Below are 25442 nucleotides of genomic sequence, written 5' to 3'. Positions count from 1 at the left end.
AGCCTCAAGAGTCACCTTTCGGGACACAGTATTTAGATAATCAGCCATAGCTGTGTGGATATCCAGGGGAATTCCCTGAGGTATGAACTGTGAATAGAGGAGCTCGACATTGTCCTGGGGGTTCAACCACATGAGCTCTAACCCTGAGAGGATGGCCAATCACATGGAGAGACTCAGGTAGCTACACTTGGGGCGGATGCAAGAGTTGGGTCTCGGCCAGGAAAGGGCACAAGCTCCCCTCAATAGCCTAGAGCTGTCCACTCAGAGTTTGAGTGCTGCCATCCACGGAAGACATATGGAGGATGCGTACCCTTTACTAGATGATCACACTGTTGGTACAGCGGTTGCTGGAATGGACAATTGCTGCACACCAGCAGATGCCCCATCAACCTCACCTGAATGCCAACCCATGTGGAGATTAGTGAAAAAGGTGAAATGTGATATTTTTAATGGATAGGCTTGCAGACCACGAAGGTACAAAGGAAACAAGAACTTTATTGGAAAGATGTTTACAGGCTGTTGGGATAGACTGCCCATTTGCCCACGCAGATGGCCAATGACATCATCAGACTCTTAAAGAGACCCTGTTCCAACTAGGAACAAACATGAATGGACAGCACGTTCCTCCCCCTTTACATTAGAGATTCCTGCAATGAAACACAATGTAACATTAACAATCAAAATTTACTCAGTGAGCAATGAACAAACACAACAGTGTTAGACGTTTCAGAGGACATTGATTTCTGTGTGGTTGATGATGAAACTCCAGCATTTGGTTTTCCATGTTGACTGCGCCTCTCGTGGTTTTGGTTAGTTGGACATCGTCTGTAACTGCCTCAACCAGAGACAAAGTAGTGTTCGAAGGTTCACTCGATGTCGAAGTGTCCTCAACTGGGGTACTGCCACCATATTGTCGGCTTTTCAGGAATGTTTAGGTCTTCACTTAGCACAGTTTATTGTGGAGTCTCGGTTGACTCTATCTCTGGCAAAGTAGTTCTAGTTCCTAAAAGCTGGTCAGTGTGTCTTCTCCACCTTACATTGTCCCGAGCGTAGGAAGCCAGTCTTGTCTGTGCTAATATAATGGAAGATACCCACTTCTCACTGGTGGTATAGCTCCTTGCCAATACCTCCTGACCTTTATGAAAACATGCCGTTTAACTTTGTTCTCACATCGCAAAACATTGCCTCTCCGCACTTTCTCTTGTCTTAAAGTGCTGCAGCAGAATAAACGCTGTACGTAACTGATGTTTTACTATGAGTAATGCGAGAGAACTTTGGGTTTTCAAAGGTATTGTATTCATGGATGTCATCAGGAATTGGCTCAGTTATTTAGACAATGATCCTTGCTCACGAGTTACCTTCAATGAATGTTTCATCATTTGAACAATCCTTTCAGCCAGCCCATTTGTGGCTGAATGATATAGAGTAGATTGGATGTGTTGGATTCCATTCTCCTTTAGATAATTTGTGAACTCTCTTAAAATGAACTGTGGCTCATTGCTGCTAATAAGTTGTTCAAGGTAACTGAATGTTGCAAAAATCTCATCCAGTCTCTATTGTTGTCTCCATTGTTTTCATATTAGCGATTTCAGCTATTTCGAGCATGGGTCTTCCACAATGAAACACAATTGTCCTTTGGATGGTCCGCATAATCTATATAGGGCGGGATTCTCTGAAAATGGGGCTATGTCCCCACGCCGGAAGGAAAACCGGTGCCAACGGCATCAACGGCCCCCTCAATGTGAGGAATTCTCACCTTTCTAGGGATCTAGGTTGCCGCCAGAGTCGTTCCCGCTGCTCCAGCCGGTGCTGAAGGGCCGGCACGAGCTCGCTCATGCGCGGAATGGCCGGCGTGATCTCGCGCATGCGCGGACCGGCCGCGTATTTCCGCGCACGTGCGGGAGTTCTCTTCTCCATGCCAGCCCCAGGACAATATGGTGGAGCCCTATAGGGGCCCAGCGTGGAGGAAAGAAGTCCCCCCACGGAAGAAGCCTGCCCGCAGATCGGTAGGCGCCGATCGTGGGCTAGGCCACCGTGGGGCCCCCCACCCCCAGTGAGTAATTCACACCAGCGGGACTAGCCAAAACTGGATGGTCGCTCAGCCCATCAGGGCCCAGAAAATCGCCGGGGGGGCTGCTGGCAACGGCCCCCGACCAGCGTGGCGGAAATCTCGCCACCCAAAAAATGGCGCTGGAGAATAGGGCAGCCGGCGTCGGGGCAGCGGGGCGGGATTCTCGCCTTCCCCCGGGGATTCCTCGACCCGGCGGGGGGTCAGAGAATCCCGACCATGAACTCTTTGCCATGGCCCTTCTGGCCAATCTCATGGGTGTAAAGGCACGAGGGGCCGCAGGTTCTGAACCTTTGCACAAGTCAAACACATGCCTGCCCTCTCCTCGATTTTGTTATTGAGCCCTGGCCACCAAAAAAGATTTCTGGCTATGTCTTTCATCCCTACTATCCTTTAGTGACTTTCATGAAGTTGGTTTGGGACGTGTTTCCTTAACAATTGCGGAACGATGACCCTCATTCCCCAGAGGAAACAGCCAGCCTGTACGGATAGTTGGAATATTCAGGTAACATGACTTCAACTCTGGGTACGCTCCTGCGGTCTTGTCCCGAAGTACCGTGTCCATAACTTCTGACAGTAGTGGATTATTTCTGGTATACTTCTCAACTTGTCTTGTGGTTACAGGAGTGTTATCGACTTCTTTGAAATAAACAATATTGGCACTCAAACTACTCATTGATGACTCATGAGGTGAACGTAATCTGGAGAATCCATCAGCCACTCATGGAGATTTGAATGACGATATTTTATCGTACATGTAGGTGCTGACAGCAGCAATGCCCATCTCTGCATCCAGCTTGCTACTAGAGCTGGAATACCGATGTGCGACCCAAGTATCATTGTCAGTGGTCAATGATCCATTAATAAAGTCAATTTCCATAGGTATTGTTAAAAATGTTTAATTCTGAAAATGATGCCAAGAGCTTCCTTCTCTATCTGTGCATAGTTTATTTCTGCTTTGTTCAAGGATCTGGATGCAAATGGTATTGGCTTCCCTTCACCATTGGTCATTATGTGAGAAAACACTGCTCCTACCCCATAAGGTAAGGTGTCGCAAGCCAGTTGCCAGGGTAACTTTGGATCAAAGTATGACAGGAATTCTGACTTTAGTAGTGCGTCTTTAGCTTGTATGAAGACCATCTCACATTGATCCACCCATTTCCATTTCCTGTTTTGATGCGATAAGTTGTGTAAAGCTTGAGAATAGTTGCTATATCAGGAACAATTTTTCCATAATTGTTTAATAAACCCCAAAACAATAGAAGTTTATTTACATTCTGAGGTGCAGATGTCTCAGTTGTGTCTCAGTTATGGCTTTTACATTTTGAGGCAATTTGTTTAGTCCCTTTGCATCTATTATGTGCTGCAGTTTTTCAACAGAAGATTTGAAGAATTCACATTTATTCTTCCATACTCGTAGTCCATAATCTTCCAGTCTCTGGAGTGTAGCATAAATTTTGAAGATGCTCTTCGTCGTTCTTTCCAATAACTAAGATATTACCAAAGTAGCACTGGACTCCTTCTAGTCCACATAGAATTTGATCCATGGCATGTTGGAACAAAGCAAGTGGAAGTCTTGTTTGTTGAATAGCCTTTGTGGGTCATGATTGTCAAATATTGTTGTGAATCTGGATTCACATTTTTCTGGAGATAAGCTTGACTATAAGGTCAACTTTACTGAAATGCCGGCCTCCAGCCAATCCAGCAAATAAATCGTCAATTACAAGCAGAGTGTACTGGTCTGCAAACAGTACCAGATTGATAGTAAATTTAAAGTTGCCACATATAACGTTCTGAACCATCTTTATTCATCACAGGTACCATCAATGTGGCCTAATCACTTAAATTAATGGGTTCGAGGACCACTGTCTTGATCTGCGTCCCTAATTCTGCCTCGACCCTAGATCTGATGGCATACAGCATTGACCTAGCCTTTAAGAATCTTATTTGGCCTTCTTCCTTAATCTTTAGCTTACTGAGATCTCTTTCATGCTTCCCAGCTCTCCATTAAAAACAATGGGACATTTCTTTAAAATCTTCGGTAGATCTGCTTCAGACTCTGACATGAGATTCACCTCGGCACAGTTTAGCTTGATTCTCTCCAGCCAAGTTCTCCCCAATAGGGCTGGACAGTTACCTTTAACAACGTGCAGGGGCAAGTCTGTCCTCTGTCTATTTAGTTGCACGTTTACATCGATATGGCCTCTCAATCGAACCACTTCCCCAGTATAGCTTTTCAGTATTATCTTCGAGGGCTTTAAGGTGCTATATTTTGTAATTTCTCTTGGTCAGCAGTTTATGGTACCAACGAAACCTCTGCTCCAATGTCCAATTCAATTTTCACGGGTCACCCAGTAAAGGAATGACCTAGTTATGGTTTGTTGTACCTTCAATGGCCAGCACGTTCAATGACAGTTCCCCATCTGACTGTGACTCTGGTCTTTTTTAGCGCCTATTTTGTATCGCATGGATTCTTTTCCCTCTATTTGGTTTTCCATTTGATACACTTGGTTCTAGCTTTTTATAGTTCTTGTTTGGAACTTGTTTCTTTCCCCAACTCCACAATTCCTGCAATTTGCATCTTTGCACCGGCAGTCTGCTGCTGTGTGCCTAGTTTTTGCTCATTGGTGACAATTCCAAACCTCTGTCTGTGTTCAGGTCTCAGCCGACAATTTATGGATTCTAGTGCTCAAACTTAATTGTTGGCCTTCCTGAGCTGCTAATTCCATAGAGATCATGACATCTAAAGCCTTCTTTAGGTTTAAGTTGCTTTCTGTTAACAGCCTGTTTTGAATAGATTCATTTCTTATTTCACATACTACTCTGTCTCTAATGGTGTCATTCAAGGCACCTCCAAATACACGGGGCGGGATCCTCTAATAAAGGGGCTATGTCCCCATGCCGGCGTGAAAACCGGCACCAACCACTCCGGCGTCAATGGCCCCCGAAAGCGAGGAATTCTCCCCTTCCTAGGGGGCTAGGTCGGTGCCAGAGTGGTCCCCGCAGCTCCAGCCAGCGTGGAATGGCCTGCGCGAGTTTGCGCAAGCGTGGAACGGCCGGCATATTTCCGAGCATGCTTGGGGGTTCTCTTCTCCGTGCCAGCCTCCAGGCAATATGGCGGAGCCATACAGGGGCCCAGCGAGGAGTGAAGTAGGCCCCCACGGAACCAGCCCGCCCGCCAATCGGAAGGCCACGATCGTGGGCCAGGCCACTGTGGGGGGCCCCCTCTTGGGGTCGGATCTCCCTGCCCCCCTCCAGGACAGCCTCTGCACACTCACCTTCCAGGTCCCACACGGGTGGTATCGACCCAAACTCATCGGCCACTCGGCCCATTGGGGCCCGGAGAATAGCCGGGGGTGGCCGCTGTCAACGGCCCCCGACCAGCGTGGCATTGATCCTGCAGGCGTCCGAAAATCGGTGCCGGAGAATGGTGAAGCCAGCATCGTGGTGGCAGGGCACCCGACCCAGCGCCGGGTCAGAGAATCCCGGCCATAGTATTTAGCTAATTTCTTCATAGTTGTTATGAACTATGTGATTAATTCACCCTCTTGTTGGTTACATTTATGGAACCTGAATCTCTTGGTGATGACCAAAGAATTAGATGAGAAGTGGCCCGGCAAAATTTCCACAAACTAATCTATTCTGGCTGCACCAGATTCCGCAGGAAGTTGAATGTTTTCCCCCTCCCGCATTGTACTTGGGAAAGTTGGAACTACAATATCTGCCGCAATTTTATTTGCTTGGAAAAAATAATCAAATCTCTCGTATATGAGCTTCACCACTCATCATATGGTCCCAAAGCACAAAAAGGTCCCACAATTTAATTATGGAAAGGATTTGCATGTGAACGATATGACACAAGATTTTTAGAACAACCTCATTTCTTTTTTCAAACAAGGTATTCCTGTTTCCTTTGGAACACCCCAACTCTAATCTATTGTTGCAGGGTACTTTCTACTCACAGTGCTCCCTGCAAACTTCCATGTCTTTCCAGGCAGAGCACGTGGTGAGCTTCTTTTCAATGTTGTTTCCTCCAAATTCTACATTTAAATTTCAGTTCTTTTGATGGCTGCTACCAATATTTGACACCCCTCTATTACCAACTTTGATGTAGTGAAGTTTTAAGCTTCTCGATCCTTATTGGATTTGTGTGCTCGGATTGATGATTTTTCTTTTTTTTTACGTCTCTGGAGTCTGCCAGCATGGTTCCAACCTCCTTGTTGCCATTTTTCTCTGTGGTATTTTTAAAGGATAGGTTTGTAGACTATGAAGGTACAAACAAACAAGAACTTTATGGGAAAGGTGCTTACTCTACAGACTGTTAGGATAGGCTGCTCATTTCCCTGCACAAATGGCTAATGGCATCATCAATACATCATGTGATTGGACTCTTAAAGTGAACTTGTTCCAACTAGACACAAATGTGAATATACAACGTGAAGGTACTGAAAGCTCTTCAGCTTCCTCATCTTCATCTACCTCTTCAGCCCCTCCACTAGGGCCCTTGTCCATTGCACATGTGCCAGTAACCATGGCGTGCCAATGCGAAGATGAGAGTTAGTGATCTGAAGCAAGTCCCCGCGCTGCTCATTGTTGCTTCGGCCGATGAATGGACAGCCTGCCTCCACCTGCTCTGAGGCAATGTGCTCCTCATTGTCCATCTAAGCTGGACTTTAATGGAGCTTCAATGATTAGACAATATGAACACAAACAGATGCTGGCAGTAGATGCATTTCCAGTATGAGTGATGTTAGCAAGGCATTCAGTTGCACTGCAATATTGCACAGTGGCCTAGGCATAGGCATCACAGCTCAAGAGGCCCTGTATCGTGCAGGTAATATTAGTCGTCTGCTGTAACCACTTTGACTGCATTTGCATTCCAGGTGTCACAGGATGTGCTTTGTGCGATGAGCAGAGGTATCTGAAAGCCAGGAATGTTGCAAGTGGTGCCCATGCTAGAAACTGGACTATTGGCTGGAATGGATGGTGTGCAAATTCTTTCAAAGAGCTGTTGCACAGTTATGGGCTAATTTTGCATATGATCACTTACTTGCATAAATGCTACAACATACAATCCTATCAACGTGTATATGCATTAAGGCCTTAAGTCAAGCCACACTCAACATTGTGGGCATGGTTTGTATATGGATAGGTTGGTGACATGGGCTCCTCATTTACAGCCACTGGTGATCATGTGAGGGGGCCAGGTAGTGAACGACTTATGTGTGTTTGAATGCTCAGGCCCATCCAGGGTTATGATGGTGAATGTTTGAACTAATAAGTTTATTGTCACCCTTTGGACAGTTCCTTATGCACCATAGAATTTACAATGCAGAAGGAGCCTTTCGGCCCATCGAGTCTGCACCGGCCCTTGGAAGGAGCACCCTACTTAAACCCACGCCTCCACCCTATCCCCGTAACCCAGCAACCCCACCTAATCTTTTTGGACACTAAGGGCAATTTAGCTTGGCTAATCCACCTAACCTGCACATCTTAGGACTATAGGAGGAAACCGGAGCATCCGGAGGAAACCCACGCAGATGTAATTGTGGAGTCAGTGTACAAGGGACTTTAGGTTCAATTGGCTGATGGCAGTTGTGATGTTGGTGGACCTTTTGAGAATCTATTTTACACAAGGACCCATCTGGCGAGGACTGTCTCCTGCACAGATTTTTGCCCACTTGCTCAACCTATTTATCTGTCTACAAATTCCCTTTATATTCTTCACAACATACTTTCCTACCTATCATTGTGTCATCTGCAAATTTAGCTACCATGCATTCACTCCCTCATCTAAAGTAATGAGCTTAAGGCAGTGAAGACAGGTTTAAAGCTATTCCATGGGGTTACCTCCATCTCTCCAAAGGGATACCCTGGGTACCCAAAGGAATGCACAGAGTTCGAAGCTGCTCCAATCGGCACACATCGTGTTACCACACTCCTAGGCTACCAAAATTTGACATGAACTGCCTCTGAGAGCCGTACATGCGCATAATGTGCCCGTCCCCCATTCCTGCCCTGTGAAAATGGGAAGTGTCATGTTCAGGGCTGGAACTTGCGATTTCTGGGTTTGTCCACCAGTTTCACCATGACAGAGAGCCTCTCCAAACCAATGTTGCCTTCCTTTGGAGTGGAAAACTGTGCATGTTATTTCAGTATTTGAGAAAATGTGAGAGGGAAACCAGGGAATTATAGACCAATTAACCTAACATCTGTTGTTGGAGAATTCCTGGATGTGACTAGACCAAGCCAATGTCAATTTGTAAAGGGTGGGTCATGACGAATCTAATTTTTAAGTTTATTCTTTCATGTGGACATCATTGGCAAGGCCAGAATTTGTTGCCGTTTCAGAGGGAAATTAAATGTCAACCACATTGCTGTGTGGTCTGGACTCGTGTGTAAGCCAGACCAGGTAAGGAGGGCAGCTTTCCTTCCCTAAAGGACATTGGTGAGCCAGATGAGTTTTTGTGACAAACAATGATAGTTTCATGGTTACTATTGCTGAGCCTATTTTCACATTCTAAATTTAAATTTAAATTCCACCAGTGGCCATGATGGCCTTCGAATCCATGTCCCCAGAGCATTAGACTGGGCCTTGGGATTACGAGCCCAATGAAGCTACTACCACATCAGCACCTTCCCCCATTGTTTGAAGAGGTGACTGAAAGGTGGATTGGACTATATGTACGGACATTGTTGCTATGAACTTCCAGAAGGCATTTATCAAAGTGTCTCGCAACGGACTGTTAGCTAAAGTCGAAGCCCATGGAACTGAAGGTAAATGATTGACCTGGTTAGAAAATTGGCTGAAGGAAAGGAGACAGTTAGGGATATAGGCAGGTATTCTTAATTGGCAGGATGTACCTAGTGGTGTCCCACAAGGATCTCTGTTGGGGCCTCAATTGTTTACCATATTTGTTAAGGATTTAGACGATGAATCAGAAAGCTACATATCCAGATTTGCAAATGACACTAAGATATGCAGCATTTTAAGTGATGTAGAAAAAGTACAAAGTTATCAGGAGATATTAATAGTTTAAGTGCATGGGAAAACTGTAGCGAATGAGGTGAGATGAGAGTGATTGCCCTTTACATCAAGGCACCATTTGACTGAGTATGGCACCAAGGAGCCCTGGAGTAATTGAGAATCGGGAGAAATTGTCTGCTGGTTGGAGTCATACCTAACATGATGGAAGATGATTACGGTTGTTGGAGGTCAATCATCTCACTTCCAGGACATCACTGCAGGAGTTCCCCAGGGGAATGTCCTTCGCCCAACCACCTTCAACTGCTTCATCAATGACCTTGTTTCCATTTTCAGGTCAGAAATGGAGATGTCCGCTGAAGATTACAATGTTCAGCACCATTCATGAATCCTCAGATACTGAAGCAGTATATGTCCAAAAGCAGCAAGACATGGACAATATCCAGACTTGGGCATACAAGTGGCAAGTAACATTTGTGCCACACAAGTGGCAGGCAATGACCATCTCCAACAAGAGAGAATCTAACCATCCTCCCTTGACATTCAATGGCATTATCATCACTGCATCCCCAATGATTATCATTGATCAGAAACTGAACTGGACTAGTCATATTAATACTGTAGCTACAAGAGCAGGTCAGAGGTTAAGAATCCTGTGGCGAGTAACTCATCTCCTGATTTCCCAAAGCCTGTCCAGCATCTATAAAGCACAAGTCAGGAGTGTGATACAATACTCTCCATTTGCCTGAATAGGTGCTGCTTGACACCATCCAGGATAAAGCAGTCCCGCTTGATTGGAACCCCTTCCGTAAACATTCATCCGCTCCACCACTGATGGCTAGTGGGAATCATGTGTGCCATCTACAAGATGCACTGCAGGAACCCACCAAGACTCCTGAGACAGCACCTTCCAGAATAAAACACAGCACGTTTTTCAAAAGGTGAAAGCTAGAAACAGTGGATCTCCAGATAGACGTGGGGGTCCTGATACAGAGATTATTAAAATGTTATGACCATGTGGACGAGGTGGTGGAGGCAGAGACCCTAATCTCTGAAAAAAAGTAGCTGGGTCTGCACCTTAAAGTGCTGTAAACTACAGGGTTATGGATTGGCTGCAGGAAGGTGGGATTAAAAAGGGTACTGGTTGTCCTCGATGGGCTGAATGGCCTCCATTTGTGCAGTCGCATTCCTATGGTTCTATGTAGTGAAAATAATCAAAAAGGTTGATGGAATGCCATTCTATCTCCAGGACTTGAATACATGGGGTAGAAGTCATGCTCCAGCCATAGAAAACTTATGGTTAGACCACACTTCGAGCACAGTGCTCAGCTCTGGATAAAACACTTTTGAAACAATAAATTGGAAGAAGTGCAGCATGAATTTACCAGAATGAGGTCTAGACTCCAAAGGTTAAGATACAAGGAGTGATTACACACACTGGTGTTGTGTTCCCCAGAATTTGGAAAGTTAAGGGAGAAACTATTTCTGTTGGTTAGAGTGATATTAGCAAACACTTTTACACAAAAAGGTTTGATGAAGTTTGGAATTTTCTTTGACACGGTGGCACAGTGGTCAACACTGCTGCCTCCAGCACCAGGGACCCTGGTTCAATTCTGCCTCAGGTGACTGTGTGGAGTTTGCACTTTCTCCCCATGTCTGCATGAGTTTTCTCCGGGTGCTTTGGTTTCCTCACACAGTCCAAAGGTGTGCTGGTTAGGTAGGGTCACGGGGATAGGGCGGGGGAGTGAGCCTAGGCAGGGTGCTCTTCCAGATGGTCGGTGCAGACTACTGGGGCTGGTTTAGCACATGGCTAAATCGCTGGCTTTGAAAGCAGACCAAGGCAGGCCAGCAGCACGGTTCAATTCCTGTACCAGCCTTCCCAAACAGGCGCCGGAATGTGGCGACTAGGGGCTTTTCACAGTAACTTCATTTGAAGCCTACTTGTGACAATAAGCGATTTTCATTTCATTTCAGACTCAATGAGTGGAATGGCCTCCTTCCGCACTGTAGGAATTCTATGGTAAAAGGGAGTTGATCAGTTGTGCATTTAAAATCTGAGATTCATATATTTGTTAACCAACGGTATTAAGGAATATGGGCAATAGTGGTTGTGGAGTGAGGTCACATGATCTCATTGAAAGGCTGGAATTGGACTGTGGAGCTAAATGTTCCCATGTTCCCATGTTCCTACCTTCCATTCAGCCTCTTGAGCTTGTTCTGCCTGCTGTTCAATGGGATCATGGCTGATCTGTGGCCCAACTCTGTATACCCCCTTTTTGACCCCTTTCTCTCAATACTTTTGTTGATCAAGAATCTATCGACCTCAGTTTTAAAATTTGATCTAACATCAATTACCATTTACCAAAGAGAGTACCAAAAGTCTACTACCCATTGCATGAAGAAGTATTTCCTAATTTCCTTCCTGCAAGATCTGGCTCTTAGCATTGGGAAAGGTTTTTTTCACAGTGTAACATTTCTTTGTTGCCCCAAAGAGAAAAGGTGTGGAGGTGCCCACACTCTGAGTTCATAGAATTTACAGTGCAGATGGAGGCCATTCAGCTCATCAGGTCTGCACCGGCCCTTGGAAAGAATATCCCATTTAAGTCCACACTTCTAATCTATCGCCATAACCCAGTAACTCCACCTAACCTTTTTTTTCGGACACTATGCACAATTTAGCATGGCCAATCCACCTAACCTGCACATCTTTGGACTGTGGGAGGAAACCGGAGCACCCGGAGGAAACCCACACAGACACGGGGCGAACATGCAGACTCCGCACAGTCACCCAAGCCAGGAATCGAACCTGGGACCCTGGAGCTGTGAAGCAACTGTGCTAACCACTGTACCACCATGTTGCACACACGTTCTTGTAAAGCATGATGACGGGTTTATTAAGAGTGCTGCTCATACAATCATATAATCTTCAGTTTTTTGTGTAAACCTTATTTGTTGATTATATGACCAAGGTAGTTTATGGAGGACTTGAAAAAGTCTCACGCCTATGTTCTACCAGATGAGCTATCAAAGGATAGGCATCTGTAAAAATTCTGTGATTCTGATATTGTATTCATGCGTTCAAACACTGAGCCTCTCCCCCAACCTCAGGATGTTCCAAAGGGCTTTGCAGCCACTGAAAAACTTCCGAAATGTAGTCACCATTGTAATGTAGAAAATGTGTCAGTCGATGTATACACAGTAAGGTCTCACAAAGAGCACAGTGCTGATAACGATGTAACTTTTTTAGTGATGTTGATTGAGGGATAATGTTTATTCAGGAGACTGAGAGTACTCCCTTGCTCTGGAAAATAATAATGTCATGGGACCTTTACTCAGCTGAAAGACTTGAGTGGGTAGGCCGGCTCTCAGCTTCATTTGCAGGCAAATGTTAACACCTGCGACAATGCAGCACTCCCTCAGCACTGCACAGTGGAGTCAGCTTGGATTGTGCATTCAAATCTCTGGAGTGAGACTCGAATTCCCAACCTTCAGAATCACGATGACGTTACCACGCACCGAGCCATAGCTGGCAATCTTAAAATGTAAATGAAGGTTTTATTGGCTGTTCTTATTTCTTGGAAGAACTATAAAGAATTGAGAAAGTTATTTAGAATGAAAGAAGGTAATGGTTTTCAGGAATAATTTCAATTGGGAATGTGAACCCAACAGGGAATTCAAGAGAAATCTCTTTACCAGAGAGTGATTAGAATCCGCAACTTACCACTAAGAAGAGTAATTGAGGTGAATAATATGGATCCATTTAAGGAGAATTTAAATTAAAGGACAAGGGGGAAGGAGTGAATATGTTTTGATGCTTAGGAAAAGTGGATTGAGATGGAGACTTACATAATTACCAACATGGACCATTTGTGCTTATTTTGTTTTTATGCCGTATGTGTTTAAAAAAAACGATTTTGCAAAGAAATGGCACAGTGGTTAGTACTGCTGCCTCACAGCACCAGGGACCCGGCTTCAATTCCGGCCTCGGGTTACTGTCTGTGTGGAGTTTGCACTTTCTCCCCGTGTCTGCTGCAATTTCCTCCGGGTGCTCTGCATTTTCTCCCTCAGTCCAAACATGTGCAGGTTAGGTGGATTGGCCTTGCTAAATTGCCTCTTAGTGTCCAAAGATGTGCAGGTTAGATGGTGTTACAGGGTTACGGGGAAAGGTTGCATGAGTCTGCCTAGGTAGGGTGCTCTTTCAGAGGGTTGGTGCAGAATCAATGGGCCGAATGGCCTCATCCTGCACTATAGGAATTCTAAGGTTCTACCTTTGACGATACAAATAGTATTTCTGGCAAATACTAAATCAGCATAACAGAATCTATCAGAAGCTGAGGTGGCAGGTGTGAAATTGTTCTTGGGTCTTGGCAAGACGAGATGATTTTTCCATTGACTTTGTATGCACATAGACACAGGAACTGACCATTCAGCCCCTCAAGCCTGTTCTGTCTTTTCATTAGATCTGTACTCCAAGTCCATTTAACTGCTTTTGTTCCATGTTCCTTTCCCCTTACAGAGCAAATATCTATCAGTCTCCATCAAAAAATCTAGATCATGCCCAAAATGAGCTCAACATCCAAAGTGTTTAGGGGAGAGAATTCCACATTCCTAATGCCGTTTCTACAGAAGAAGTGCTTTCTGATATCACTCCTGAATGGTCTAGCTTTATATTACAATTCTGCCCTCTTGGTTTGGATTCCCTCTCAGAGGACATAACTTATCTCTGCCCAGTTGAATCTTTTTAACATTTTGCGCATCTCAATTAGATCACCCCTCAATCTGCAGTACTTGGGGTTGATGGGCTCTTGTATCACTGTGTACAAACATATGTAGATACAAACATATGTTAGGAGCAGGAGTATGCCATTTGGCCTTTGAGCCTGCCTGTCATTCATAAGATCATAAGAACTAGGAGTAGGAGTAGGCAATTCAGCCCCTCGAGTCTGCTCCACTGTTCAATACAATATTGGCTGATCTCCTCTCAGCGTCAATTCCACTTCCCTGCCTGTTCCCCGTAACCCTTCAACCCATTACTGATTAAAAATCTGCATATTTCCTCCTTAAATTCCCTCAATGTCCCGGCATCCACTGCACTCTTGGGATAGTGAATTCCACAGATGCACGACCCTTTGAGAGGAATAATTTCTCCTCATCTCTGTTTTAAATCTGCCACCTCTTAGCCTAAAACTATGATATAAAATCATGACTGATCTGGTTGTGTCCTCAACTCCACATTCCGTCTACACTCCTCAATAACCTTTGACCACTTGTTGGTCAAGACACTGTCTATCTCTGCCGTAATAATATTCATTGACCTTGACTCTATCGCTGTCTGGGGAAGAGAGTTCCAAACTTTCATGACCTTCTGACAGAAATACAATTCTCCTCATCTCACATCTCAAATGAGAGACACCTTTTCATTAAACCACGTTCCCTAGTTCTAGTTACTCCCACAATCCTTTCAGTATTCAATCTGTCAAGTTTCCTCAGGATGTTGTATGTTTCAATAAGACCATTCTGGTGAATCTGTGCTGCTACCCCTCCAAGACCAATATATCCTTTTTAATGGTCAGGTGCGGAACTGAACGCAGTACACTGGTAAAGAAGATTGAGTGGAATGTAAAACAGACAGCCACCTGACCTTTAGCCACCTCCACCCTTCAACGACCCTTCCCCCAGCCACCTCCCCATTCATCCATCCCTCTTCTGACATCCCACCCTTCAGCCATTCCCCCCTTCAGCCACTCCCACCTTCAGCCAACCTTCCCCCTTCAGGCCCCGCACCTTGGCATCACCAATGGTGCACTGCCCCTGCCACCATGGCACTGACACCCTAACTTGGCGCTCTGGACCCTGAGGGGGTTAAGGGGACAAGTCCATTGCCCATGTGCCCTCTGCCACTATCAGACTGCAGAGGGACAGTCTCCCAAGGGTCATGGTGGTTTGGTGGTCTTGGGCTGTGGTTAAAGGGTTTTACCCTGGGACCCTCCCCCAGGATAGGGATACTGTGACTGGGCAGCACCTTCCTGTCCTGGGCAGCCCTCTGTTCAAATTATTCGAGATGGTTGACAGCTTCACATTCCTAGACGTGCACATCACGGGCAGCACAGTAGCACAAATGGATAGCTTCACAGCGCCTGGGTCCCATGTTCGATTCCCCACTGGGTCACTGTCTGTGCAGAGTCTGCACGTTCTCCCCGTGTCTGCGTGGGTTTCCTCTGGGTGCTCCGGTTTCCTCCCACAGTCCAAAGATGTGCAGGTTAGGGGGATTGGCCATGATAAGTTGCCCTGAGTGACCAAAATGATTCGGAGGGGTTATTGGGTTATGCGGATAGGGTGGAAGTGAGGGCTTAAGTGGGTCGGTGCAGAATCGATGGGCTGAATGGCCACCTTCTGCACTGTATGTTCTATGTTCTATAACAATCTATCCTGGTCCACCCACATCGCGCTATGACCAAGAAAGCACAACAGCGCCTATACTTCCTCAGGAAGCTAAGGGAATTCGGCATGTCCACATTGACTCTTACCAATTTTTACAGATGCACCATAGAAAGCATCGTATCTGGCTGCATCGCAGCCTGGTATGGCAACTATTCGGCCCAAAAATGTAAGAAACTACAGAGTCATGAACACAGCCCAGTCCATCACGTAAACCCGCCTCACATCCATTGACTATACCTATACCTCCCGCTGCCTTGGGAAAGCGGACAGCATAATCAAACACACCTCCCACCCGGTTTATTCACTCTTCTAGCTTCTTCCATCGGGCAGGAGATAAAAAAGCCTGAGAAAACCCACTAACAGATTCAAAAATAACTTCTTCTCCGCTGTTACCAGACTTCTAAACGGCCCTCTCATGCACTGACCTGATCTCTTCACGCTTCTTCTCTTCTGAATAATACTACATTCCTGTATGCTTCACCCGATGCCCGTGTCTATGTATTTACATTCTGTATTTTATGTTTGCCCTATGTATTTTCTTTTCATGTATGGAATGGCCTGTCTCAACATTACGCAGAACAATACTTTTCATTGTACCTTGATACACGTGTGAATAAACAAATCCAATCCAATCCAATCCTTGCCTGATCTGTTTACACTTTGAAGTTGTGTACTCTCAGCCCTCCAAACAGAGGTTCCTTTAAAATATTTTCTTTCAACGTGACCATTGATGTCCTGAATATACAATGGAAAGGCAGTCCATTGAAGATTGAAGATTTCCTTCACAATAAAGGACATGGCATGGTTTCTAGTGAGAGCCAATACAATATGGATCATTATCTTTTAAATTTGGAAATCTTGCCTCGATAGAACATCGAAAACTTGAGATTTGGTGTTCTCAAATGTTTTGAAGAATAGGATATTAGGTCAGTGTTTTTCAAACTTTTTTTCTGAGGACCATTTTTACCAACCAACCAACCTCCGTGACCCACGTCGGCCGACCTTTGTGACCCACCATTTTCACTTACCTTTAATGCGACAGGTGAGCCTGCTTGGTCCTCACGATCTCACTTGTTTTGTCATTCAATGTTATATTTCTATGTGGGTTGTTCATCGGAGATCCTGGAGCTCACACCATCATAGCTTTGTCCTGCTATGGATTCTCCTGAGCCACTCACTCCAGCAGGTTTAGCTGTGAGATCCTGGCCTGTTTGTTTCTCTGGCCCTCTCTGATTACAAAATGATCCATTTTAAATTTTTCAGTCCTGTTGCTTGTTTGCTGCTGACCAAATGAAGGAATCGCAATCACACCCAGAGCATGTGACGCCAGTGCTCGAGACACATGACCTCTGCTCTCTGTCTCGCTTCAAGCAGGAAGACTGACTGAATTTTTGAAAGAAATCTTCTCCTGAGTCATGGCGCTGACGTCAGGAGGAGGGGGTGCTTTTCCCTGGACACGGACATGCGCACTGACGAGCGGGCACGCATGCGCAGCACGCCCGCATTTGTAAAGCCAGTCGCGGCCGTCACTTTTAAAGCTGCTCGCAGCTGGCATTTTTAAAAGCTGGTTGCTGCGACCGTTGTGCATTAATACCCGCGATTGGGAACGCCGCGATGGATGGCGCCGCGATCTTCCCGATACCTGCCTGTGACCCACCTGAGGGTTGCAACCCCGACTTTGAAAATTACTGTATTAGTATATCTCCTGCGGAGGGGCCCACACCTGTTCTAGAAAAACATCCCTTTGCACATACATGTATAACATATAAAGCAGACTGTTTGATCTTGCTGCTGTGGCGGAATGGCAGTTAATGTGGTCTTTTTCTTTATGACCAGAAGAATCAATTGCTGCAGATGATCACAGCTGAGGTCACTGAGTTCAATTGTTCAGTTAGCAAACTTTGTAAATTTGACGTTTGGATTGTAACTAAAAAATATCCTTCATTGCTTTGCTCCTATAACAAAGTTTGATATCTAACAGGTCACCTGTGGCATTGCTGACTGGTGAATCTGAGGATTTGCTAGTTTGTTTAATGCAATCCACAAAAGACAATCAGGCTACTAATGTGCAGCGATTGAACACGTCAGACTGCACTTTTATCAGCGGGTTTTGTACTAGTGTGACTTGAACACCTCGGGTATGCACACATTTGCGTAAATGAGTGGCCTTCCCTGCAATTAATTGTTCATTTCACTGTGAAATGAGTTTATCCCATCTTCTGCTTCAAGCTTGGGACATTAAGGAAGATGGAAGGGGAGATGTTCTAGTTTGTACCTTTTGGAAATGGTAGCTTTGGAGGAGAAAATAAATCAGTAATTCGTCTGTTAAATTTGTGGCGGTTGTTGCTCAGTGACTGGTAGCTCTTCATACATGATCAAGGGAACATGCTTTTGAGTGTTTTTATTTAGTCAGTGGGGTATTTAAACCAATGAGCTCAGTTTGCTTGACTGAATTATTGCAGTCAATTGTGATTGTCATTCATTGCCTCAGGATCAAGTGGGTGTATGGTGGCCTAAGTGGTTATGATCCAGGATGGGTAATTTTAGAAATCTGGAAATGTTAGCGCAAATTCACCATCGCATGTTCATTGTATGTCAACTGGGGGTTAATTGTGTTCAGCTGGTGGGAATTAGTTAGTGACTCAGATATATAGAAGCAGATGGAAAGTGTGGCTGTTGGTTGGGGGTGCACAATATGTAGAGTGCCTACGTAAATAAAAGCTTGTACGTGTCTGAAGTGGCTTCAGATCGATCCTTCGATCTGAGTTGTAATATGGCAGCTGCGAATGTTAAATTCAGTTAATTAAATAAATCAGGAATAAACAGAAGCTAGAATAAATAACAGTGACCATGATTGTTCTAAAAGCCCATCTGCTTCATTAATGTCTTATTAATTCTGAAGGAAATCGTCCATCCTCATGTTCTGGCCCACACGTGACTCCAGGCCCACTGCAATGTGGTTGACTCTCAGCCACCCTCTGGAATGGCCGGGCAGCCACCCAGTTAGACCTTAAGGGCACTTAGGGAAAGGCAATAAATGGTGGTGTTGCTAGTGCAACCCACATCACATGGATGAGTAAAAAGTGGCACTTTGCCAGTATGATAGAGAATTTTAATGGTATGGATGCTTTTTACGTGAGAAGGAAAAATTAGACTGCACGCTAAGTTTATGTAGAGCAAAAAAATTCAATTTTGTTTAGTGAACCAGCTTTTACATCTTGATTAATGCGCATAAACATCATGGAAAATTACCCATCCATTTTGATATTGCATTGGCAAATCAGCACATTTATGAATAATTTGCTGTGATATTTAGGAATGGAATTTGGGGAATTAGATGTACAATTAACCTTTATTAGTATTTATCTGTAGTTTAAAGCAAACTATAAATAGATATTAAAAAATTCTGGCAATCCAACTTTTGGAAGGATAATATATTTCTGCTTCATTGAGAGTGTCATATAAAAATCAAGCTGTCATCTTATTTGAAAATACACTGACCTTCTCACAAGACACTTTAATTTCCTGTAATCAGTGAAGGGTGACGATGTTCGAGTGCAATGTTTTATTCATTGTTAAATCTGTGAAGATTTGCCTTTTAATTACAAATGGACTTAGTGGCATAAATCTTGGCTGTTCGTGTCAGGCAATTGGGAGCAACTGACCATTTTTCTCCCCAACCCCCTGGTCTCCGATGGAAAAGAATATTTGGTTTGTATAACCTCGAGTGGTCCCTGCAGTGACAGTTAACATTTGTGGGCAGCACGGTAACACAGTGGTTAGCACTGTTGCTTCACAGCTCCAAAGTCCCAGGTTCGATTCCCGGCTTGGGTCACTGTTTATGCGGAATCTACACGCTCTCTTTGTATCTGTGTGGGTTTCCTCCGGGTGCTCCGGTTTCCTCCCACAAGTGAAATGAAATGAAATGAAAATCGCTTATTGCCACAAGTAGGCTTCAAACGAAGTTACTGTGAAAAGCCCCGAGTTGCCACGTTCTGGCGCCTGTTCGGGGAGGCTGGTACGGGAATTGAACCATGCTGCTGGCCTGCCTTGGTGTGCTTTAAAAGCCAGCTATTTAGCCCAGTGTGCTAAACTTCCAATTTTAGCCTCTTTTCATACCTTTCTTTACAGAATCCCTACAGTGCAGAAGGAGGCAAATCGAGTCCATATTGATGTCCCGAAAGAGAATCCCACACAGGCCCACACCCTATCCCCGCAACCCCACCTAACCGGCACATCTTTGGACTGTGGGAGGGAACCGGAGCACCCGGAAGAAACCCGCGCAAACACGGGGAGAACATGCAAACTCCACACAGTCACCCAAGGCCAGAATCGAACCCGTGACCCTGGTGTGGCCACCGTGCTGCCCTTTAACTTCCAATGCTGTGCCTTCAGCTATCCATGCCCCGAACTCTCGCCTCTCCCGAGATCCTCCTCAAAGCTTTGGCCAAGGGTTTATTTTGTTTTTTGCTACCTGCTCCTTCCTTCATTGTAGGAGTATCAAGTTTTCTTACCCCCCCCCCCCCCCCCCCCCCGGACTCGGGCTCCTGTGTAAGTGCCCTGGGTTTTAAAAGTAACGGGGCTGCGTAACGGAAATTGTTGAAATTTTTCAAAAAGGCGTTAAGAATTTGTCCTTCTCATCCTTGGATTTAAGGGGAGGACTATCGACAGACACGCTTCCGTTTGCGCTTTTCTGGTACCCACGGTGGTCAGACGAGCTACACTTCAGACTGGCACCGGCTGGGTTGCTGTTTGTCAGCTCCTGCCTGAAGACGTGCAGGGCTACACATTTACATGCGTATGTGACTGTTGCAGTCTCCCCCTCCCCCCTGTGGGCACGAGAGATGCTGGAAACAGCCAATTCATTGCAGTCAGATTGTCACGAGCCTTCTTCAGCTTAATTTTTTTAAATGAAGGGTATGTTTGCTGCAAGCTTCTGTGGCATTTTTCTGTCATGAATTTGAATGGGCAACCCTGCATGTTAGAATCTAGGGGGTAATAGCTGAAGGGCTTCATTTAAAAAGGCTCTCACTCTGAGCAGATATAAATATCCTGCTGACTCTCTTTTGTAGCTAGTGGCTGAAACTGGTTCAAACCCCAGCTGGTGAAATCCAGGGGGGGGGGGGGGGGGGGGATCAATATTTCTATTCACGAAGACATTTAGTGCAGGCCAATGCTACTGTGAAAAGTAAAGCATTGCCTGATTCATTCGTAGGGGCATCACTGGATCTGATCTTGGCTTTTATGAATGGACTGCACTGGGAGGGGCAAATTGTCACCAGAGATGATGTCAGCAGCCTGGATTAAGCTATTGCACGGAGGCAGAGCATTAGGGACAATATAATCTGGCTGCCGTGTCAGATTGGCTGAGTCACCAAATCACGGACTGCTGACGGAATGAGTGTTCTCACTGGACTCGGGTCACAATTTAAGGTCTAATCCGAGATGTGCTTTCTGCTGCGGAGCCCAGAGCAGCATGTTAGTCATCCTGAATAGATGGCTTTAAGTTCGACGCATCACCGCTGGCCTTCACACAAGTACCCCGGGGTGGTGGTGTTGCTGCTGCTACTGCAGCAGACACCTCTCACTGAAAGCACAGCGGTACGGCTGTGGGCAGAGCTGGCGTCTGTGCTGGTGTTTCATGGCATCATGTTCTGCTTTTGCCTGCAGAACTCCTTGATGAAGCTGCAAGCCTTTGACGTTGACCTGTGCTCCACATTCTTGACAAGCCCGGAGGAAAGTCCTGCAACACAACATAGCAAGGAGCAACCGCCTCCGCCCGGTCGGAATGGGGTTGGTGATGAAGGAAGCAGTGGCGGTAAGATACCTAATATATTTGCAGCTAGAACAATTAAAGCTTTCACGTCTTACTTTGATACAGAAAGTGCCCTGTACTTGCGGTGCAACACCTTAGAATTCATTGTAACTTGATGCTCTGCCAAGCTACTGTGTTACAAAACGTTAGTGTCAATCATCTTTTATTCTTTTTCTCATTCAGTGTATCATGGAGTTGAGTTTTTATCATCAAAAGTGGATTTTTAATTTTCATTGTTATAATTACCAATGTTTGCCCTTGCATTTCTAGTTCTGTTTTATTTTCTACATTTGTTTTGTTTTGTCAGAACACAGCACCATCATTGCCCCTATTATTGATTTCAAATTAATGCATCAACAGAGAGATAGCGACGGTAAGTACATTATATTGTTTCATGCTTTGATTTGAAACTCGGAATCCTGCCCTTTAACCCAGTCACATTTACTGCCTGTGACAGCTTGTCCCAGTTGGAGTATTGCACGTGAGGGAATGCCTTCTTTTTATTTTATGTTCTCGTTAACGCCTACCCCCACCATCCATCCATAGGGCATGGGCGTCTTCCATGAGACTTTATCATCAGGCGGGTGACTGACAAAGTCACAGTTGCTTCCCTCTTTCGTGTGAAAATCAAACTGACTGACATCTTTGATCAAAACCGGTTCATTACCTTGATTGAATTAGCAACTTTGTTCCTTTGATTCAAAGAGCTGGCTTATCCATTTGTTTTAAAGCCTGCCTCTCTATGTCGACAACACACTCTTGTAGCCCCATTGTAATAATAACATTTGACCTGCAGTTTTATTCAGAAAGACGTTTGAAGCATTTCTGGAGGTTGTCTGGGAGGCTCGGCGTCATGGGGTTAACAGGGATGCCTCTTTTAAAATTGCAGGGGCTAGAGGTAGGTGCTCAGTTGTAGGAACGTTGTAAGAGATGCAGGCTGGAACTGATGGGGAATGAATTTTGGGCCAGAAGAGTACCAACTACTTCACCAGAAATTCATGAGGATGTGATTTAATACTCAACAGTGACTCATTAACTCAATAAAGAGCCTAGCCTCAAGGCCAATGGATCCACTCAAAAGCTAGATTTCTGAAAAGTAATTACCTCATCACAGACTTTTGCACTTGGATTGGGCATTTTGTGTTGTTATGATCAGCCCCAGGTGAGGTTCCCCAAAAGTTGTTGGTCCGGGCGTTACTCCTCGATTTGTCACCATCCAGCTGGGATATCCCAAAATTGTTCCAATCCCGGGTGAGGAGTAGTGACTGGCTCCTTGTCTTTATTCAAACCACCCACTGCTGGTAGCAACAAAGGCTTATCTAACAAGGTTCCCTTTCCCTTGGATACCTTGTCCAGACCCAATAGTTATGTTTAAAAAGGAGCCAATTTAACCAGGCTTTCTTGAACTAAGATAGAGTAAGTTTATTAACTATTAAAAAGGTTAGGAAAAATGGTAAAACACACGCATCTACATTAATACAGATTAGAAGTAAGAATTGAGTCCAATACTAAATAAATATAATAAGTTATATGGAACAGTCCTGGAGTTTCGAGGAGTAGATGATGACATGTGCGGCTATTGCAAATTCATTCTCTGTTGATTGATATGGTAGAGAGATTTCAGTTTTTTTTTTCAGCTGCAACCCTTTTGCTGGCTGGTTGACTTCCACAGTCAGAGAGAGAGAGTGAGAGAGTTTTTAGATATTTCAGCAAAAGAAGGTTATTTCCTTTTTGCAAGAACACTGCCTCTGGTACTGGAGCACGCACCTGCAGTCTGGAAAACTTCCAGTTGCTTTTTGTCACAGCACTCACCCACACAGACCAACAGACAGACACACAGGCAGGCCCAGGGCAGCTCTCTCGTCTGGCTATTAACCCCTTCATTGTGAATTCCAACTAGAAACCCAAATATACTAATCTGTCCTGGCAATCTCACCCAGGGTCTTTCAGATGAAATAGCCATTATGCACCTTTGCCTTTACTGGGGTTGGTAATCAGTCCTTGGATGCTTTTAGAAGTACCTTGTTTGGAAACACAGGGAGGTGTTCCATTGTCCCTGAGAGATACACCCTACAGTCATTCCTGTCAATGGCTAACTGCACATTATCTGCCATCTTTGGGGTTTGTGTCCATAGGTTAAAATTTTGGATGAAATTTTACTAAAAGTCCTATGGCGAGTGCGTTTAGCCGTCTGTTTCCTGGTGCTCATCGCGCCGAAAAACATATGGCTATAAAATGCCACTCACGTTAGATAAGGGGCCTCAGCGGGGAATGCGTGGCCAAGGCCGCACATAGCCCCATAATATGCACTGAGGAGCTCTGCTCACCGTAACTCCTCAGAGAGATTGGGACACCAGGCACCCTGAGCCTAATAGCCAGCACACAAAAAATGCGAGTATGGACCTTGGCAGTGCCAACCTGGCACTGCCCATGCCACCTGGACATCTTGGGAGTGCCAGGTTGCACCAACAGTGCCAAGGTACTACCCTGCCCAGAGGGCATGCACCTCCATACCCCTGGGAGACCCCCACTAGTGCCATTCCATCTGGTCCCTGTTTGTGGAGGCCAGTAGTGAACAGCGCTCTCCCGAGGTCTCCACGGCAAAGAACATAGATCCCAATGCCACAGATAACTCGGGAATCTGCACATTAAAGTGAGACTAGCTGTCACGCTCTAATATGCAGATTTGCCAAAATGTGGATCTCACTGCGAGTCGGGTAGATCCCGGGAGCAGTGTGTCCCAGCTTCTATCTGCCATGCTGCGCTGCAATGAGCTGCTTTTTGGGAACAGCAAAGCCATTCGATCACGTTCATATTATCGGATTTTTTAAAGTCCAATATTTCTGTCTATAATTCCATGTTTTCTTTCTCCATCACCATAACAATATATGGTGATTACTATGTAATCATGGGGGGAGGCAGTGGCATAGTGGTTTTGTCACTGGGCTAGTAATCCAGAGACCCAGAGTAATGCCGTGGGGACGCAAGTTTGAATCACACCATGGCAGATGGTGAAATTTGAATTAAATAAAAATCTGGATTCAAAATGTCGAATCATGACCATAAAACCAAAGTCGTTTGTTATAAAAACCCATGTGGTTAACTAATGTCCTTTGGGGAAGGAAATCTGTCATCCTTACCCGGTCTGGCCCACATGTGACTCCAGACCCACAGCAATGAGTTTGACCCTTAAATATTCTCAGGGATGGGACGCTCAGAAACGTCTCCAGATGTGCAATAGAGAGCATGCTATTCGGTTAAGGGGCAGCATGGTAGCATTGTGGTTAGCATAATTGCTTCACAGCTCCAGGGTCCCATGTTCGATTCCCGGCTTGGGTCACTGTCTGTGCGGAGTCTGCATATTCTCCCCGTGTGTGCGTGGGTTTCCTCCGGGTGCTCTGGTTTCCTCCCACGGTCCAACGATGTGCAGGTTAGGTGGATTGGCCATGATAAATTGCCCTTAGTGTCCAAAATTGCCCTTAGTGTTGGGTGGGGTTACTGGGTTATGGGGATAGGGTGGAGGTGTGGACCTTGGGTAGGGTGCTCTTTCCAAGAGCCGGTACAGACTCGATGGGCTGAATGGCCTCCTTCTGCACTGTAAATTCTATTTTTTGGTTGCATCACAGCTTGGTATGGCAGCTGCTTGGTCCAAGATCACAAGAAGCTGCAGAGTGTGGTGAATTCTGCCCAACGCATCACACAAGCTTGCCACCCCCACACTGATTCTGTATATACCTCCCGCTGCCTCAGGAAGGCGGACAGCATTATCAGAGACCCCTCCCACACAGGCATTGCCTTCTTCCAGCCCCTTCCATCAGGCAGAAGGTACAGAATTCTGAAGACCCGCACATCCAGACATAGGAACAGCTTCTTCCCCACAGCTACAAGCCTCCTCAACGACTCTCCCTCCGACTGATCTGAACCCTGTACGAACACTATTCACGACGCCCTATGCTGATCTTGCTCATGTATTTGCTTTGTTTGGCCCCTTGTTCCGCACTGTAACCATTCACTATCTGCCGATATACCATTTGTCAATGTTCTCTGTTGATTATTCTTTTTGTCTACTATGTACGTACTGTGTACGTAGAAAAATATTTTTCACTGTACTTTGGTACATGTGACAATAAATC

The 25442-nt window shown here is 45.3% G+C and overlaps 1 protein-coding gene across 14 annotated transcripts in view; it reads left to right on the top strand.

The window, feature by feature from the left end:
- Positions 1-25442, top strand: part of fam13c (family with sequence similarity 13 member C) — a 170329-nt gene that overhangs the window by 82620 nt on the left and 62267 nt on the right. For 8 of the 14 annotated variants that reach the window (XM_038821992.1, XM_038821986.1, XM_038821988.1 and 5 more), the window contains 2 exons: positions 21165-21312; positions 21617-21682. In XM_038821992.1, coding sequence (XP_038677920.1) covers positions 21165-21312; positions 21617-21682 — 214 coding nt within the window. Of the gene's footprint in view, positions 1-3035; positions 3112-20290; positions 20412-20685; positions 21313-21616; positions 21683-25442 lie in introns of those variants that run through there. The other 6 variants (XM_038821996.1, XM_038821994.1, XM_038821997.1 and 3 more) reach the window with 5 other exon arrangements.

This window comes from Scyliorhinus canicula, chromosome 16 (assembly GCF_902713615.1).
Source record: "Scyliorhinus canicula chromosome 16, sScyCan1.1, whole genome shotgun sequence".
NCBI classification, from domain to species: Eukaryota; Metazoa; Chordata; class Chondrichthyes; order Carcharhiniformes; family Scyliorhinidae; genus Scyliorhinus; species Scyliorhinus canicula.
Note: the sequence above shows the minus strand (reverse complement) of the source record. Positions and strands in the feature narration are given on the sequence as shown.